The sequence below is a fragment of the Colletotrichum karsti genome (genome assembly GCF_011947395.1).
Source record: "Colletotrichum karsti strain CkLH20 chromosome Unknown Scaffold15, whole genome shotgun sequence".
NCBI lineage: Eukaryota > Fungi > Ascomycota > Sordariomycetes > Glomerellales > Glomerellaceae > Colletotrichum > Colletotrichum karsti.
Genome location: NW_024065915.1, coordinates 956,967 through 972,183, shown reverse-complemented (window position 1 = coordinate 972,183; position 15,217 = coordinate 956,967). Strand labels below are relative to the sequence as shown.

The 15,217-nt window shown below is 54.9% G+C and overlaps 6 protein-coding genes across 6 annotated transcripts; 3 read left to right on the top strand and 3 right to left on the bottom strand.

The window, feature by feature from the left end:
- Positions 1–621: 621 nt before the first annotated feature.
- Positions 622–1,691, top strand: CkaCkLH20_05524 (uncharacterized protein; the record flags this gene model as incomplete). The annotated part of the gene is made up of 5 exons (XM_038888243.1): positions 622–853; positions 908–1,033; positions 1,087–1,208; positions 1,264–1,555; positions 1,609–1,691. The coding sequence occupies 5 exons, from the start codon at positions 622–624 to the stop codon at positions 1,689–1,691; spliced, it is 855 nt and encodes a 284-aa protein (XP_038746719.1).
- A 714-nt stretch (positions 1,692–2,405) lies between these two features.
- Positions 2,406–2,787, top strand: CkaCkLH20_05523 (putative Nop10p family Nucleolar RNA-binding protein; the record flags this gene model as incomplete). Its single annotated transcript, XM_038888242.1, has 2 exons — positions 2,406–2,580; positions 2,702–2,787. 2 exons carry the CDS (start codon positions 2,406–2,408, stop codon positions 2,785–2,787), a joined length of 261 nt encoding a protein of 86 aa, XP_038746718.1.
- A 288-nt stretch (positions 2,788–3,075) lies between these two features.
- On the bottom strand, positions 3,076–4,413 carry CkaCkLH20_05522 (20s-pre-rrna d-site endonuclease nob1; the record flags this gene model as incomplete). The annotated part of the gene is made up of 1 exon (XM_038888241.1): positions 3,076–4,413. The coding sequence occupies one exon, from the start codon at positions 4,411–4,413 to the stop codon at positions 3,076–3,078; it is 1,338 nt and encodes a 445-aa protein (XP_038746717.1).
- A 1,830-nt stretch (positions 4,414–6,243) lies between these two features.
- Positions 6,244–8,746, top strand: CkaCkLH20_05521 (uncharacterized protein; the record flags this gene model as incomplete). Its single annotated transcript, XM_038888240.1, has 3 exons — positions 6,244–6,989; positions 7,044–8,271; positions 8,324–8,746. 3 exons carry the CDS (start codon positions 6,244–6,246, stop codon positions 8,744–8,746), a joined length of 2,397 nt encoding a protein of 798 aa, XP_038746716.1.
- Positions 8,747–9,314: 568 nt separating this feature from the next.
- On the bottom strand, positions 9,315–10,896 carry CkaCkLH20_05520 (uncharacterized protein; the record flags this gene model as incomplete). The annotated part of the gene is made up of 2 exons (XM_038888239.1): positions 9,315–10,533; positions 10,589–10,896. The coding sequence occupies 2 exons, from the start codon at positions 10,894–10,896 to the stop codon at positions 9,315–9,317; spliced, it is 1,527 nt and encodes a 508-aa protein (XP_038746715.1).
- A 949-nt stretch (positions 10,897–11,845) lies between these two features.
- CkaCkLH20_05519 (uncharacterized protein) lies at positions 11,846–14,242 on the bottom strand (the record flags this gene model as incomplete). The annotated part of the gene is made up of 1 exon (XM_038888238.1): positions 11,846–14,242. One exon carries the CDS (start codon positions 14,240–14,242, stop codon positions 11,846–11,848), a length of 2,397 nt encoding a protein of 798 aa, XP_038746714.1.
- Positions 14,243–15,217: the final 975 nt, after the last annotated feature.

Genomic DNA, 15,217 nt, shown 5'->3' with positions numbered 1-15,217 from the left:
ATTCCTCACGGCTCTTGTGAGAGGCGGAATGCTTGTTTTAGCCAAGTGCTCCACGGGGGAGGTTGGCGGTATGAAGCACTGTGGGGAGAGGAGGCAATACGTACCGGGGCTTATATCTGCCGGTCGATGAATAAAGACTGGCTTGGTTCGGTCTGACCGTTGAAGGATTCAGGTGCGTCGATGCGGCTTTTCGTTCGTTGCAATCATAGTCCAGCCAGCTCCATCATAAGCAGCGCCAAAAACGCCATACCAGATAAGATCGACTCAATCAACAAGACCTTCCAGATTTGGCCAGAAGGATGAACAACTCAGACCATGGCAACTTTCTATCATAATCATCCGGTGGTTTCCCGGCTCGACTCCGCTCGGGGGTGGGATTTGAAGCGATCGAAAACCCCTCGAATCCTTTACGACCCTCAGCATGATCCTGTGACGTGCTACCATCAACCTACCGATACGTACTGTTACGCTTTTATCTTGTCTTTGCTCTTTTGCCCGAAGACCGGGCAGAGAAAAGTTTACCTGAAGTGGGTGTCACCGTCCCCTCTCATTCCACGTTCACCATCCGATTCTGTCCCTACCGCGAACCTTTGACGATACTCTTCGATATCTTTAGTCAACATGGGCCGTCAAGAAAAGGATTACACTCCTGTATACTCAGACGAAAGGTCGGCATCCAGTTTGGATGATGTCGAAGTCCAGCTCGCCTCAGCCCAGCCACCGCAGTCTTCCAAGTGGCGCAGGCTTGGTGCCTGGAGTCTCCATGCTGCGTTGATCACAGTCTACTCAGCAGTCTTCCTTATTTCGATGGTTCGAAGCAGAACGGGCTCTGGGGTATTCAGCTTGGTTGATTGTGGGTGTCGACAATGAACATATGTAATGAAACGGGCACTAACCTGAGAGTCAGCACCTCCGAATGGCATCGGAGACGAAATTCATCTTGAAATATTTCCCATACAAGGCCCCCCTCACGGTAAATACACGGGGGAGCCGAGACCAGAAGTTGATCAAGCATGGCGAGATCTGTTGCAGTGTCGGTATTCCACATCCACATAAGACGTCGTCGCACTAATATTTGTGACCAAGACAACAACATCAGAGTTTCCGACGAGTGGGTTCATCGTTGGGGCCGAGAGCATGAGGCAGTGAAGCTTCCGGACGGCGGGTATCTCGGCATGCTCAGCGTCTTCCACGAGCTTCATTGCATTGTAAGCTTCGTCTTCATATGAGAGCACTGTAGCACTAGCTAATGAGAGCGTCCAGAAACGCCTCTACCAGACCTTGTCACCAGAGTACTACTACCCTAATGCAACCAAGGAGGAAGTCGCCATCAACAGAGAACACAACCAGCACTGCCTCGAGGTCCTCAGAATGGGAGCATCATGCCGCGGCGATGTGTCCATCATCACGCATATGTGGACCGACAAAGACGCCCAGCCGATCGTCAACCAGACCGCGCCGCATCAGTGTGTCGACTTCGAAAGAGTGATGGAGTACTCACGAGACAACACCGTGGACGTTTACCAAGACAACTATATTGTACACCCCAAGTTTGGTAAGCTCATCAAAACCAAAAGCAGGCCTCGCAGGCTAACCCTAGTACCACAGGGCCGTCATTCCCACACGGACATAGCATCAAGCCCTTCAAGGAGCAGGAGATGAAGCAGCAGATGGGACATCATCACCAGTGATTGTGAAGGGGGATTCATGTTGGAATGGAACAAGAAAAGTAAAGAAAGGTTCAGGTGTCTCACATAAGCTGTATCTATCGTACCTTCGAGAATCTGACAGGCGAAGGAGTGTATGGCAAGGTACCTTCAGCGAGGACCAGATAGCAGAATCACTGGGATATCTTACTAGACAACATTTCCCAGCTGTATCTCCAAGCCGTGAAATACAAATCTAACAAGCAAGAGATAATCAAGAAAAAGTCTTCGAAGACGACGGGAAATGACAGGGAATCAACAGTGCTGCAAGCGGACTTGCCTGATGCTCATGTGGTTGAGAAGGCTGTCCGCGCTATCCGATACCTCAATAGAACTGGACTTTCCAAGACACCCTGCTAGTAATTTGAGAGGGTGCTGATCTACGAGCGCGGCGACATGTTTTGGGTTCGAGAGAGAGGAACAGTAAATCATTGTGTTGGAAATAAGGTGCACGGGGTGACGGGGTGCCAGCTCCGCAGAATTAGTGGATCCATCGGCCCCACCTTCTCAATCCTCGGTGAGGGTCCAATTCGCCAAGTTGATTGGATATTGACCGAAAGTCACGTGGTGTCAAATCGCGAAGGGAAAAAAAAAGTTCTCTTAGGCCTGCCGTCGCACCCATACAATCCAAGCTCAACCAAGCCGACCACTTTCTTCCGCCGACAACTCCCACCCGCGCAACCCACCACCGACTTCAAGATGCATTTGATGTACACTCTCGACGAGGCGGGCAACCGCCTCTACACCCTGAAGAAGGTCGTCGACGGCAAGGTCACCAAGTCCGCCCACCCTGCTCGCTTCTCCCCCGACGACAAGTGGTCGCGCCAGCGCGTGACGCTCAAGCGCCGCTTCAACCTGCTTCTCACCCAGCAGAGTAAGTTTTGGAATGAGACCGTGTTATGATGCACAGGCGTCTAACGATTTTTCTACAGAGACCGAGTAGTTCTACTCCCACACGATCGTCATCTTACCACCATCATATACCCGGCCGATAGACAACCGTACCGACCAGAGCATCATGACGGTGACGGCTTGTTCGACTGGCAGGAGAGAGCATCAGCACTGCGCGGCATGGGAATAGAGCAGCATGGTCAGCAGATGTTCTGCGAGCCACTGCTCTGGCACATAAAAAAGGCGTTGGGGGAGGGCTTGTGTTCACAGGGAACTTTGGAGTCAATTATGGTCTGTGTTTGCGGTAGACGGCTCTGCGATTCCAAAAAAGCAGGACGACGCGACTCGAAATTCAACGTTTACTTTTATTCCCACCGCCCTCTGAAGGGTCCCTTGTGTCCATCCTGTCGGGTCTATCATCATGGTATCATGCACGTATAAACATCCAGTCGGCTACCTCGCAGCCAAGTCATGTGTCTCATCTTCTCTTGCGTCCGTTGATGTTCCTTCCAGGACCCAGACGCACCTTGCCGTTGCCGCTTGTACGTTCACCCGTCAGAATGCTGGGAAGGTAGTCCTCGTCCATGAGATCCCTCCGACGAGCCCGACGGTTGTCTCCGACGGCCTTCTCGTACTCCTTCTGGTCCTCCGCAAAGATCAAGTTGGTGCCCCAGTTGTTCTTGCCGCCCGCGTGCTTCTGGAGCTTGCCACTGGCCGTGCCGGCAACGGGCTTGGGGATGCTGAAGACATTGCCCCTATTGTTCCACTGAAAGTTGCGCTTCAGGTGAATCTTGAATGTGCCGTCTTCCTCGGTCGTGCACGAGGTCCGGGTGAGGGTCGCTTGCCCGCAGCTGGGGCAGAATTGCTTGTCCATCTGCTTGCAGACCTGGAAGCAGCCGTGGCAACGCAAGACCCAGGTCTTGAGCTGCGTGATGCGCGACATGGCCGGCGACAGAAGGTTCAGCCCAATTCTCAGGGCGACGTTCTGCATGGCGTAATCGGAAGTGAGAATGCCGACCTTGATGTCGACCGCTGGTGCCGTCGGCTGGAGCTTCTTGCTGTCCTTCTCTTTGTGCTTCTTGACGTTGGACGGTGTGATCCAGCCGTCCTCGGAGTCTGACCCATCATCATTTGCCGCAGCTGTGTCGGGTGTCTCGGCAGCGTCATCGACAACATTCACAGAGGGTTCTTCGTTCGATTTGTCTTCCACGTCCAACTTGTCCATCTCTTGCGCAATTGTCGTCGCGTCGACATCAGCAGGCTGCGCTTCCGTTGTTCCGGGCTGCTCGCTAGTTCCTGTTGCCTCGTCGTTTGCTGCTTGCTCGGGATTCTTATTCGCATCTGCAGTAGCCTCCCCTTGATCCGCCTTGGGTTCGACAGCGTCGCTGGTAGTCGGCTGGGTGTTGGGCACACGCTGGTTGGGGTCTTTCCTGAGCCTGGAGTCGCCTCCATTTCTGTCGACCTCAAGCTCATAGGTCAGAGCAAGCAAGTGCAAATCGGGTCTGCTGAGAACCTCGAGGTCTCCGGTACGGCGCGCAAAGTTTGTGACGAACTTGATGCTCTCGGGGCGAGGACTTCGCAACTTGACGAAGGGCATGAGGGTGGTCTGGACTCGGGTGCGGGTGTTAACATCACGAATTTCGTCGATGATGGAGGGCAGCATAAACAGCTCATCGGCCTGAGCGAGCAGCGTGCTGACGGGAGGGTCGTTCTTGATCAACGGGCCGGTATCGAGGACGAGGGTGTGGATGGGCTTGCGCTCTTCGGGTGCCGAGGGGCTTGCGACCGCCGGCGCAGGCGCTGCTTCTGTGGACATGATTGCAGATGAGGAATCCTGCTCGATCCGGGTATGCAAGCGATTCGGTGGAAAAGACTTCTTTCTGTCGGAGCGTGGGCAGTAAGGAGGGGATGGCGGCGAATGATTTTGAACGGAATGGGAAATTTCTCTATCGCGGGGTTGTGGTGGGGTACAATTTTTCGATAAGGAGCCCCCGGTTCAGCCGCTCAGGTCAGCAACGACACCTTGACGGCTGAATGCTCACCGCTCACCGCCCACCACTCACCTTGGCACTCACCGAGAAGTTTTCTCGGTGAACAGCCAAAACTCAGCAACGAGTAGGTAACTCTTCTCATCATATCCGTACCGCACATCAGTGCAGATCAATCTACTGTTCGCAGGGACAGCCATGATAATTCAACTGACCGTCTTCATTGGTGCGTTCCCTTGCGTCATCCAGATCACGACATCTCAACAAGCCTTGCGTCCAATAACTGAAGTAGAGGATACGTGCTTGAGGAAGCAATTGACGAATAGCGCATAAGCACGCAGAGCTTTCCGTTGCGAACAATGCGGAAAGTGAGATCCCGCCGGGCAGGTTGCGACGAAGCTTGTGACTTTCATGAGGCCTCTCGGCTGTCGGTGTTGACTCGTCTGGTGCTCAAGTCGGTTGGCTCCAACGTCCCATGCTCTCTTTCATCAGCTGAAAGACGTCGACATTTCGTCGTCGTCGTTCGCTGTTGAATTCTGCCTTGCAAAGGAATGGAAATGTTTCCCAGATGCGAAGTCTCTTGACAGTACTCTGTAATACCTCACTCATCATACGTCTCCGGTTATCGGCGGCGGCTATCGGTCGAGGTCACCGACAGCCACAGCACATTGCTCTCTTGACTCTCGCAAGTGTTCCTGATGTCGCGTGACCTCGTTCTTGGTTGACTGAGATTGAATGAGTACCGTTTAGACACGATGAAGATCCGTTCATGGAGTTCATGAGAATCGTACGTATCAGAGCACTGCCCTGGCCATTACTGATGCTGAATGCGATACGGTTGATGGCCCCTAATCACCGACTGCCGTGGATCAGGCCGGCGAGCTGGGCGGTGGGTGTTGCTCCATTCAAGCCGGGCATTCGATTTTGACGTGGCTCGCCTGTGGATCTGTTGAGCATGGTGATTGATCTTCCGGAACCATCGTGAAGCCGGTATAGGTACATCAACTCTTGCTGCTTATATCGTACGAATTGGACATCAGAATTGACGGTGAAATTGAAGAAGGACATTCTCTAAATAGCAAACACGTCTCTCAAGGTCCCGACTTAGTGGCAGTTGTCAGATGCTAATAAGGCAGCTAAATCCCCGTCATTCCCCGGAGAGTTTCTCGGGGAGCCTGCGTTGGGGGCAGGGGCAACTATTATCCCCCACTATTCTTCAAGCCCAATAGAACCTGGAAGACCTGAGTCCATGTCCCCGGCTACGTATCCGTCCGGATGACTTACTGATGAGTGTGTCGGGTGAGAGCTGCTGCGGTGAATCTCGTGCCTGCATTCCGTTCTCTACCGTACCTACCTTACGCCTCAAGGTGCAAATTGTTGCTAGACGTCCCTTTGCTGCTGCTACCTTGCTGTTCCCCGGATTTCTCCTGCATATTCGTACCATTCCCAGTACATACATACACTCACACGCACAGCACAGCACAGTCACACGCTCATCAGACACTCGACGAGTCGCCTTTGTGAAAAGAGACCCACGCCGACTCTTCTCCGGAATGGGCAATCCATAAGCCCTTTAGACCGAGCCTCATCTCTCTCTATGTCTGCTGCAGGCGCCGCCGAGTTCCGGTGACAGGATTCGAGGGCGTGTCCGGGAAACAATGGCAGACTTGTTTGGCAACAGCAGCACCAGCACCGGCAACAACAATAACATCAACAATCCAAACAGCATCAATCAAAATAGCAACGACAACCTGGGACGCCATCTCCGACCCGACAGACCACCGACAGCCGTCGCCGCCGCCGCCGCGACAACCACCAACGCCGCAGACTTGCCCGTTTCCGCTGCCAGTGCCAGTACCGCCGCCGCCGTGACAACTTCAGCCTCGTCCGTCTCTCCGAAGCCCACCAAGCGGTCCTCGGCAACGACATGCGTCACCTGTCGTGCCCGTAAAGTCCGCTGCGACGGCCGCCGGGACATCTGCTGCAACTGCGAGCGCCTAGGCTTCACCTGCACTTACGAAGACCCCAACTCCGATCCTAATGGCCTCTCATCCGCCCCTTCGTTTCCCTTGCCTAGGCGTCGCGTCCGTCAAGCTTGTGAGAGCTGTCACTCTCGCAAAGCTCGATGCAGTGGCGACACCCCCACCTGTGTTCGCTGTCGTGCTCAGGGCCTCGAGTGCGTCTACAGAGCATCTAAGAGAGCTCGTCTGAGCATCCACCATACTCCTCGCCTCGACCAACTCGTCAGATCGCCGACAACATCATCCGCCGCAGCTGTACCTACCCGTGACCAGCAGGCCCGTCGTTCTCAATCAAGAGACGATGCTGCCCATGATTCAGACGCTGGCGGCGCTGACGTTGTCGCCTCCAATCGTGATACTCCGAGCACCTTCAACCAGGAACTGTACGTTCCTCTCCTTCTCACCGATCATTGATTCCCATTACTGATCATTCGCAGGTCTGCATCAGATCCGCAGTTTGAGTCGCTCATAAGTCGTGCGCTCGACAACTTCTTCCGTCATGTTCATCACATCCCCATGTTGTCCTTCCTGCATCGGGCCTCTCTCATGCAACGCCATCATGCCGGTGGCCTCGACAGGCCACTTCTGCTCGCCCTCATCGGCATCACCAGCATGCTCACCGACCTGGGTCCAGGCACGAGGGAGTACGGCGAAAAGTGCGTCGATGAGTCCGAAGCCTTGATCTTGAAGAGTCTGGAGAACCCTTCAACCATCAAGGTTCAGACCCTCGCCCTCATCATCAAGTACCGCATCTTAACACGCCGCTTCTCAAGCGCCTTCGTCCTCGCCGCCACCGCAGCTAGGTTCGCCATGGCACTGCGTCTCAACCATGAGAACAACGATTTATGTTTTCTCGCGCAGGAGTCGCGCCGCCGTCTAATGTGGGCACTATTCATGATCGACCAAGGCATGGCCGGAGGCTACAGGGATCTCACTCTATGGACGCCCGAGCTCATTCACATCTCTCTGCCCTGCAACGAGAGAGACTTTGAGTTCGACCTCGCGCCGCCATCGCTGCGGAGCCTGGTCCCTCAGCCCGACGAGTCCGAAAACGACGACATCGGTAGTCTCGCGCTGCACGTACGAATCCTCTGGCTACGCGGCAGAATCCTAAAGTTCGCGAAAAGAGCTGCGGCATGTTCCAACGACGACGATTTGGCTCGGATGCGTGACCAACTGCAGTCTTTCGCCAAGGAGCTGTCCGATTTTGCCGAGCGTTTACCCGTGTCGTTCAGGTGGTCCGACAATAGTTTGCGGCTGCGCGCGTATTCCCCGCGGCTATGCGTCTTCATCATGATTCACATTTGGTGGCGTCAATGTCACTGTGACCTCTATCGTCCAGGCTTGATCGGGCTCAGGGACTCCTTGTCTCGTTCTGCTGCAGAACGGCTCGGTCCCGAATTCATCACCGGATGCCAACGACAGTGCTTCGAACATGCCCTAGAAATGTCCAACATGTTTACCTCCGTCAAGCAGCTCGATCACTACCCTGTGGCAGACCTTGATATGCCCGTGTGCGCTTACCAGTGTATTCGCATGCTGTATTACATTTACCATCTCAACGCCGATGAGTATGGACTCGCCCCGGACATCCTCCGCAAGAAGGCGTCCATCTGCCTTGAGGTGACCAAAGGCTGCTGTTCTGGAACTGCAGCGGTCTCTATAGTACGTTTACCGAAACCACCTTCCTCGCGGGAAAATGCTAACCAGTCAACAGCAAGCCGATCTTCAACGTCTCATGGACCATGGTCTCTCAGTACAGGCTACTCCAAGCCGGCTCGTTAGCGAAGAGCCACATGACGAAAGAAATGGCACAGGGCCAAAACGGGTATCTCGGCTCAGCCGCGCCAAGCAGGTGCAACTGGTGGATGATCCCGACAGCGGTGCCCCTGCGGCCGACGAACTTACGAACCGGCCATTCGGGATTGGTGCCTGGGAAGACATACAAGTTCCTGAATCCGACAAGCCGGACGAGCAGATGGTTGCGGCACCGCAACCTTCAGCACCGGGCTCCCTTGAGGTCAACAACGCGTTCGAGGGCGCATTAGACAGTCTCGACTTCAACATGGAGCCAATGGGCCTGGAGTCTTTGAACTGGTTCACGACTGAGTGGGCGCAAGGAGACTTTCAAGAATTTTGACGTCATGTCGATCCTTGTCGTCTATGATGAATCTAGAAGATATCACGGCTGTCATATATCCCTGGGAGCGACCAATTTCATAAGCTCGCCGGCTCACGTTAGAGGACTGTAAAGGACAGTCCAAGAGCCCAGCTATCTACCAACAACGCGCAATGTTATTGCCACATGCTTTCCGCACTTCTACGGCGTGCCTTCGACTGCTCTCAACAGACTTTGCCCGTTCGTGTGGAAGACTTCTCGGAGTGCGACGCCGGCATATCGTGAGAACGAAGAATCCGAGGCTTTCGGGAACCTATTTTCAGCCGAATACAACGTCTTCAGATGATTCCGGAAGCACCGGCAGTGTCACTATAGGAATTCAGATCATTCATGGGAGGAAAATCACTTCCGTGAAGGCACGTGCAGCGTAACGGAGTCGAGTTAATGAGAACCTGTCAACGAACATAGAGGCATGCAGAGGTCATTAGAGGTGAATCAATAACCTCAATTTGTTCGCAGAAAATCTCGATAGGTGTACAAAAAAACAAACCCGACAGGGCTCGAAAAAAAAAGATGTAAATTGTCCAATCTACCTCCTCTGGATTTTGATATCGAGTCCCAGAGGTTTCCTCAGGAACCCCTCCTTGGTGTCCATGTAATCCTGCTGCAACTCCACGCGGTACCGCTTCACCCAAGTAGACACGATGAGCTTCATCTCCATCTCCGCCACGTTCCTGCCCACGCAAGCCCTAGGCCCATAACTGAACGGGATGAATGCATTCTTCTGCCTGGCCGTAAGCGACTCCCACCTCTCCGGGCGGAAGTCGTCCGCGTCAGGGCCCCAGATTTCCTTGGAATGGTGCATGGTGTACGACGGCACGCTGAGGACCGAGCCGGGAGGGAAGTAGTGGCCGTGGATCGACACGCCCTGGGACTCGGGTGGGATCTCGCGCGGCAGACCGATACCGGACGTCGAGTGGAACCGGAGGGCTTCGTTGATCACCATGCCCAGGTAGGGCAGGTCGCGGACCATTTCGTAGGTGGGCACATCGCAGTCCTGAGGGATGGCGGCGTCGAGCTCGGCCTGGAGCTTCTCGAGAACGCCGGGGGTTCTGGCCGCGTGGAATAGCAGGGCACAGGACGAGTTGGAGGTCGTGTCGCTGCCGGCGATGAGCTGCGTCAGGGCCTCGGCGGTGAGTTCCTCACGTCCAAGAGGCTGTCCCTTGTCATCTCGTCCCTCCATCAGACGCGCGAGAAGGTCGAGACGGTCGACATCGGGAGGGTTTTCCAAACGGGCCTTCACGCGCGCGATGGCCATACCGGCAAGGTTCTGGACTGCCTCGAGACCCTGGCTGAAGAAGGGATCCGGGAGGTACTTGGCCCAAGGCTTCAGCTCCGGGTAGATGCCCAAGGTCGCGGACACCTCGCCGCGTCGGTTGAGGATCTCGATGGCGGGAGCGTAAATCGGCGGGCTGTTGGGCGAGTCTCGAACTTCAGCAATATCCGCTCCAGACTCGAGCATGCCGAATGGCGCGCCGAAGGCGAGGTCGCCGATGACGTCGAAAGCGAGGTAGTTGAACCACTTGAGACAGTCGATGACAGCGCCCTTTCCGCCGGGGCTGTTCTTGATAAGCTCATCCCATCTCTTGACGAAGAGGGCAAGGTTCCCGTGCATGTAGGGCTCAAACTGGCCGATGGACTTGACGGAGAAGGTGTGCGAGACAATCTTGCGCTTGCGAGAGTGTTCGTGGCGGTCTCGGGTGTTGAAAAGCCCTCGCTGGATGGAGACGAAGGCATCATAGAAGTTTCTGTAGCGGGGTTAGCAGCTAGCGTCAAGTGAATTGTGCTCGGAAGAGTACTCACGACTTGAGGAAGCCGTTTCCATGGCCGTAGATGATCTGAATGGCATCGTCGTCCGCGATACTGACATGGTTTGGCTGGATCCGCACAACGGGGCCCAGCTCCTTGTGAAGTTTGTCGACCGTCGAGTATCTGTCTCCTCGTCGAACGACGTAAAGCAACCAAAAGTTGGTAAATTGCGCGGGGAACGGTGCCGGAATGTCACGCAGGTGACCGAACGTAACGAAGTAGGGATAAACGTAGTAGGCCACCAGACCTATGGCCAGCAAAGCCGGCGCCCAGGGCGAGATGAGAAGCTCTATGAGGGCCATCGTCAATAGTTGTTTTTGTTTCTCTCACACGCTCTTCCCTGGTTGAAGAGCTGAGGGAAAAGAATGAAAAGATGGAGAAGCGAACAAGCGAGACTGATGCTATTTGATATAACAACTCAGACCCAGTGATCCACTTCAGCAACGTTTACGGGAATAATCAAAAAGTGTCGAGACCGGGTGCCAGAGCCCTCTTGTACCCTTAATGTATGCGAGACTTTTGTCAGGAAGAGAGAGAAAAACACCAAAACTCGACCGAAAAGCCCGTGTCTCCTCTGCGTTAAGCTTTCTTCGGACCCTGCCCAGTGGATCTCGCGGGGATGGGCGGAGAAGCGCCGCCCTTGGAAGTTGGGGCTGCCCTAGTGTTAGAGAAAAGACGGCGTTGGGGCCAAGGAATGACCACGTCTTGACACGAGAAGGACCCAAGACAGCCACTATGACCCCCCGCGCCCCCGCACCCGGCACTGAGGCCGGCAATGACGGACGAGACGGCAATGAATATCGGGATCACGACTCGGGCTTTGAACGTGTTTGAAGACGGGGCGTGCCCATCCTTCCCGGGCCTAGGAGCCGTTCTGGGAGCCGTAAGTGGGTTCTCTCGGCCATGCATATCGGCTTGGCCGCACGTCATTTGCCCCGGACATGTGTCAATCTTTGGTCACCGGTGTTTCTTGTATGCTACAGGTTTTGTTTATTGTGTAGAAATAGTTATCCATTTATAGATTGTACAGAAAAGCACGCCTCATGTCGGGGTCACTTTGTCGCGATCCCATTTTCCTTATGCCTCAAGAAACGCCGGAACTGATGCGCTACATCGCATGGCTAGATGATATGAAATAACGGGAATATGAATGGCTCCGTATGCCGTATGCCGTATGTGTGGTTCTATGTGAAGCAAGGCCGATGTCGCTATGTCTTGGTATAAAAGCAGAAAGGATGCCTGATGACCGGGCTATTTTAGCATGTATGATAGGTCTGGTAGATTCCGCACAATCTGCTGCACGAGATCAGAATCTTCGGTGCTGTTCCGCGGCGGCTGTGCTGTCGACGGGGTTCCCAGACCCGTTGTAAGAGGGGTGTCGAGCAAGCCTCCCGCAGATACACCGGGTTTACCATCGTGAGATGGGTCTGGGTCTGGCGGGTCGATGAAGTTGGACGCTATGGAGATGTTCGGTGGTCGCTTGACCGCTGACGCCGGTCTGAAAGTGTACGTCGACTCCGGCGGCCTGATAGAACCGGCTTGGCTCTGGGGCATGTCTGCAAATGCAGCAGGTGTGGAGGCGGGGGCGGGGCTGATGACTTTGCCAATATCCCTCGCCCCTGATTTGTTCTCCTCCGTTGTCTTATTCCCGTTACCGAGACCATCGGGTTTGGGGTTGGAGGCCAGGGGTCGCTCGGAAGCTGCGGCCATTGCTGCATCGGGTAGCGGGTTGGTAGAAAAAGAATCCCAGCTGGTCTTTGGCAGAGACATCGAGTCGGTCGCTTCAGCTGTCGTCGGTGAAACCATGTCTCCCCATTCATCGTCCTCGTCCACATCCTCCTTCGTCGCCGATGTATCTACCGTCGGAGTCTGGGGCGCCATTGGTTTGCTTGTAGTGAAAGCCGGCAATGAGGCATGGGACTTGGGCGTGTTGTCAAATCCTCTGAAGCCCAAGGGAAGCGGTTTGGCGAACGTCGCGAGCTCCGCTGGCTTCGCATCCTGTGTCGCCTTGGTGCCACCAGTTCCGGAGCTCCAGCCAAACGAAGCAAGTCCTCCCCAGTTGTCCTTTGCCTGTGCTGAAGCCGGCGTATTCTCCTTGGAGGTAGGGGCCATAGGAGCTGTCGAAAGAGAAGGCAAGGCGTGTATCGAATGCGTGGGTCGATGGACTGAGGCTTGGGGTTTCTGCCTCCGGCCAAAGACTCTATCCAAGTCGACTGGTGTTGATTCTGTTGTCGCGTCCCAACCGAAGAACTTGCCGCCTGCTTTTCCAGCTAGGCCACCCCGGAAAGCGCGGCCTCCCATCGAGTCCTCTTCCATCCACCGGCGGACGATTTTCATTGTCTCGTCTCTCATCGTCGAATTGGCCCAGGAGATCCGGACATAGTTCTCATCATCTCCCACATTAAACTTCCGCAGAGACTCGTGACGGGAAAGCCGATACCACGTCTTGCGTTCCGATATGTTTGTGAAGCTGTCGCTTATGATTCTGTCCGAGACTTCCCCAGCAACCTCCGGTGTCTCAACCGTAGGCTCGGGAATTAAGGTATCGAGATTACTCAAGTCGACCACGAACGGGTCGTGTTCAGGTCGCTTCGACTTCCGAAATTCCTCCCACTCCTTGGCAACGTCGCTGCGGCCATCCTCCGTGCTAGCTTCTGCGGAATCGACTACGGATTGTGACTTGGTCAACTCGTCTTTCGCGTCTTCGGTTTCCTCGCGATCGTGCGTCGATGCGTCATCCGCGCTGGCGTCCGGATCCCGGCTGGCACTCCGTCTTGGAGGTAGCTGACGTTCAGGGGTGATTGTTGTTCTTCTGGATATCCCATCGTACATGTCCACGAGCGACTGGACCTTGGACGAAGCTTTCCTCTGCAAGGTCTTGGGCAGCGGGTTATCTTCAATCGATGTAATTGGCGAATCGGCATGCCCCATGTCTGGTGGATCGTCGTCGTCATCTTCTGACGCCGTAGAAACTGAGGAATGCGTGGGCTCTTCATCTTCTTCGGGAGGGTGGTCGGGAATGACAGGCTCTGTCGTCTGAGGGGCTTTAGGTGTGGATTCAAGTACCGGCTCGTCAAACTGAATGGCAATGGGCTCGTTCGTGATAGCTTCTTGTGCAGTGTTACGTATTTGCTTTGGCGTATCCGGCTCAAGCTCGATCGTGGGGTTTTCGAGTACCGTCGGTGGCACATCAGGTATCTGGGGTAGTTGCGCAAGGGGCTCTGGTTCATCTTTGGTGAAATAGGAAGCATTTGCCCACGGATCTGGTGACAGGCGACCGGAAGAGATGCTGTTCGGGGTCGTGGGAGCCTTCAGGCCTGGGGAGGCTGAGCGACTGAGAGGCCATTTCGGGGTACTGCTCTTGCGTCTCGGTCTCGGCTCGTAGCTGGGTGTGAGCTGTTCAATTGGTGTCACCTCGTTTCCCCAAGCCCATGGCGACGCGTTGGCGCCCCTGGCAGGGTCTGGCGATGCCCAATCGCCAAACGCATCGTCGTCTGCCCAAGGCGATTGGGCTGAAGGCAATGCTAGGTTGTTCGGAGTAGAGAGGAAGGCGGCGGGCGGAGGTTCGAGGATGGTTTTGGATGGACTTGGTGACGGCACGGCGACGTTGTCGGTAGTTGCCCACGGGGAGCCCCATGGATCATCCATAGTGTAGGACTACAGGTCATGTTGTTGATAGTGGTCAATGGAAGGGACTGCGCGCGTCCGCGGGCTATCGTGGTCGGAGTCCGGGCCTTAGTTGGCCATGTCGAGGTTTCGCGATGCGCGGCTCGAGGGTTTTCGTAGACGTAAGCTCCGGCGAGAGAGGTGACGGAAACGGAGGGGTCTCAATCGACCGGCGAGCTAGTGTCAGCGCGAGGAACGCGGCAGGGACGCAGATTTCTTCAGCAAGGGAATGAATGGTGTTTTGGCGTTTGAATGGACGGAATGGAATGGACGAGACGAGGAGTTCAGACTGAGTATCCGTATCCCTGACCACCTGCAGGACCAGAGACGGACCCACCGGCACTGGCAAGACAATGGAACACGCGCAGCGCAGCACTGCGACTTCCAAGTTGTCTCACACTCACGGATCCCGGGAGCTCCTCTCAGTGGATGCAACCGGCCTGAGCGCTGTCTTCGGGGTGCGCGGCGCTGGCTGTTTGCTGAGCTAAGCACAGTGACTAAGCGGACTCCATGTCAGCGACTGAAGCAATCGCACGGTTCTAGACCAAGGGAACTCCAGAAGACTATCATAAGAAATCTTGCCCCAGATAATTAATGCGTTGAGTTCATATGAGATTCATTAGAGCAGGTTCTAGCTCGAAAGTCATGTCTGTCACTCAAGCATTTAGACGACACAGCTTCCGCGATCTACACTTCTGTAACTGAATGGAATTTCTTCACCGCCTCCCTAGGTAAGTACTTACCCTGCCCGAGTATTTTTCAAGAAGACCCCGAGACTCGATGGAAGCTCTAACTGAAGACAACTGCTGCCTGCTGCTGTCTGTCATTGCTGTCTGTCATCGTGATCCCTCCCGTCCACGTCCGTGCAAGTTCAGCCATTGCTGTCAAGCTAGGTAGGTACCTGTCAAAATTGAAGGTTTCCCGATGTTTAACCGATCTTGGATCGAAGTGGAGATT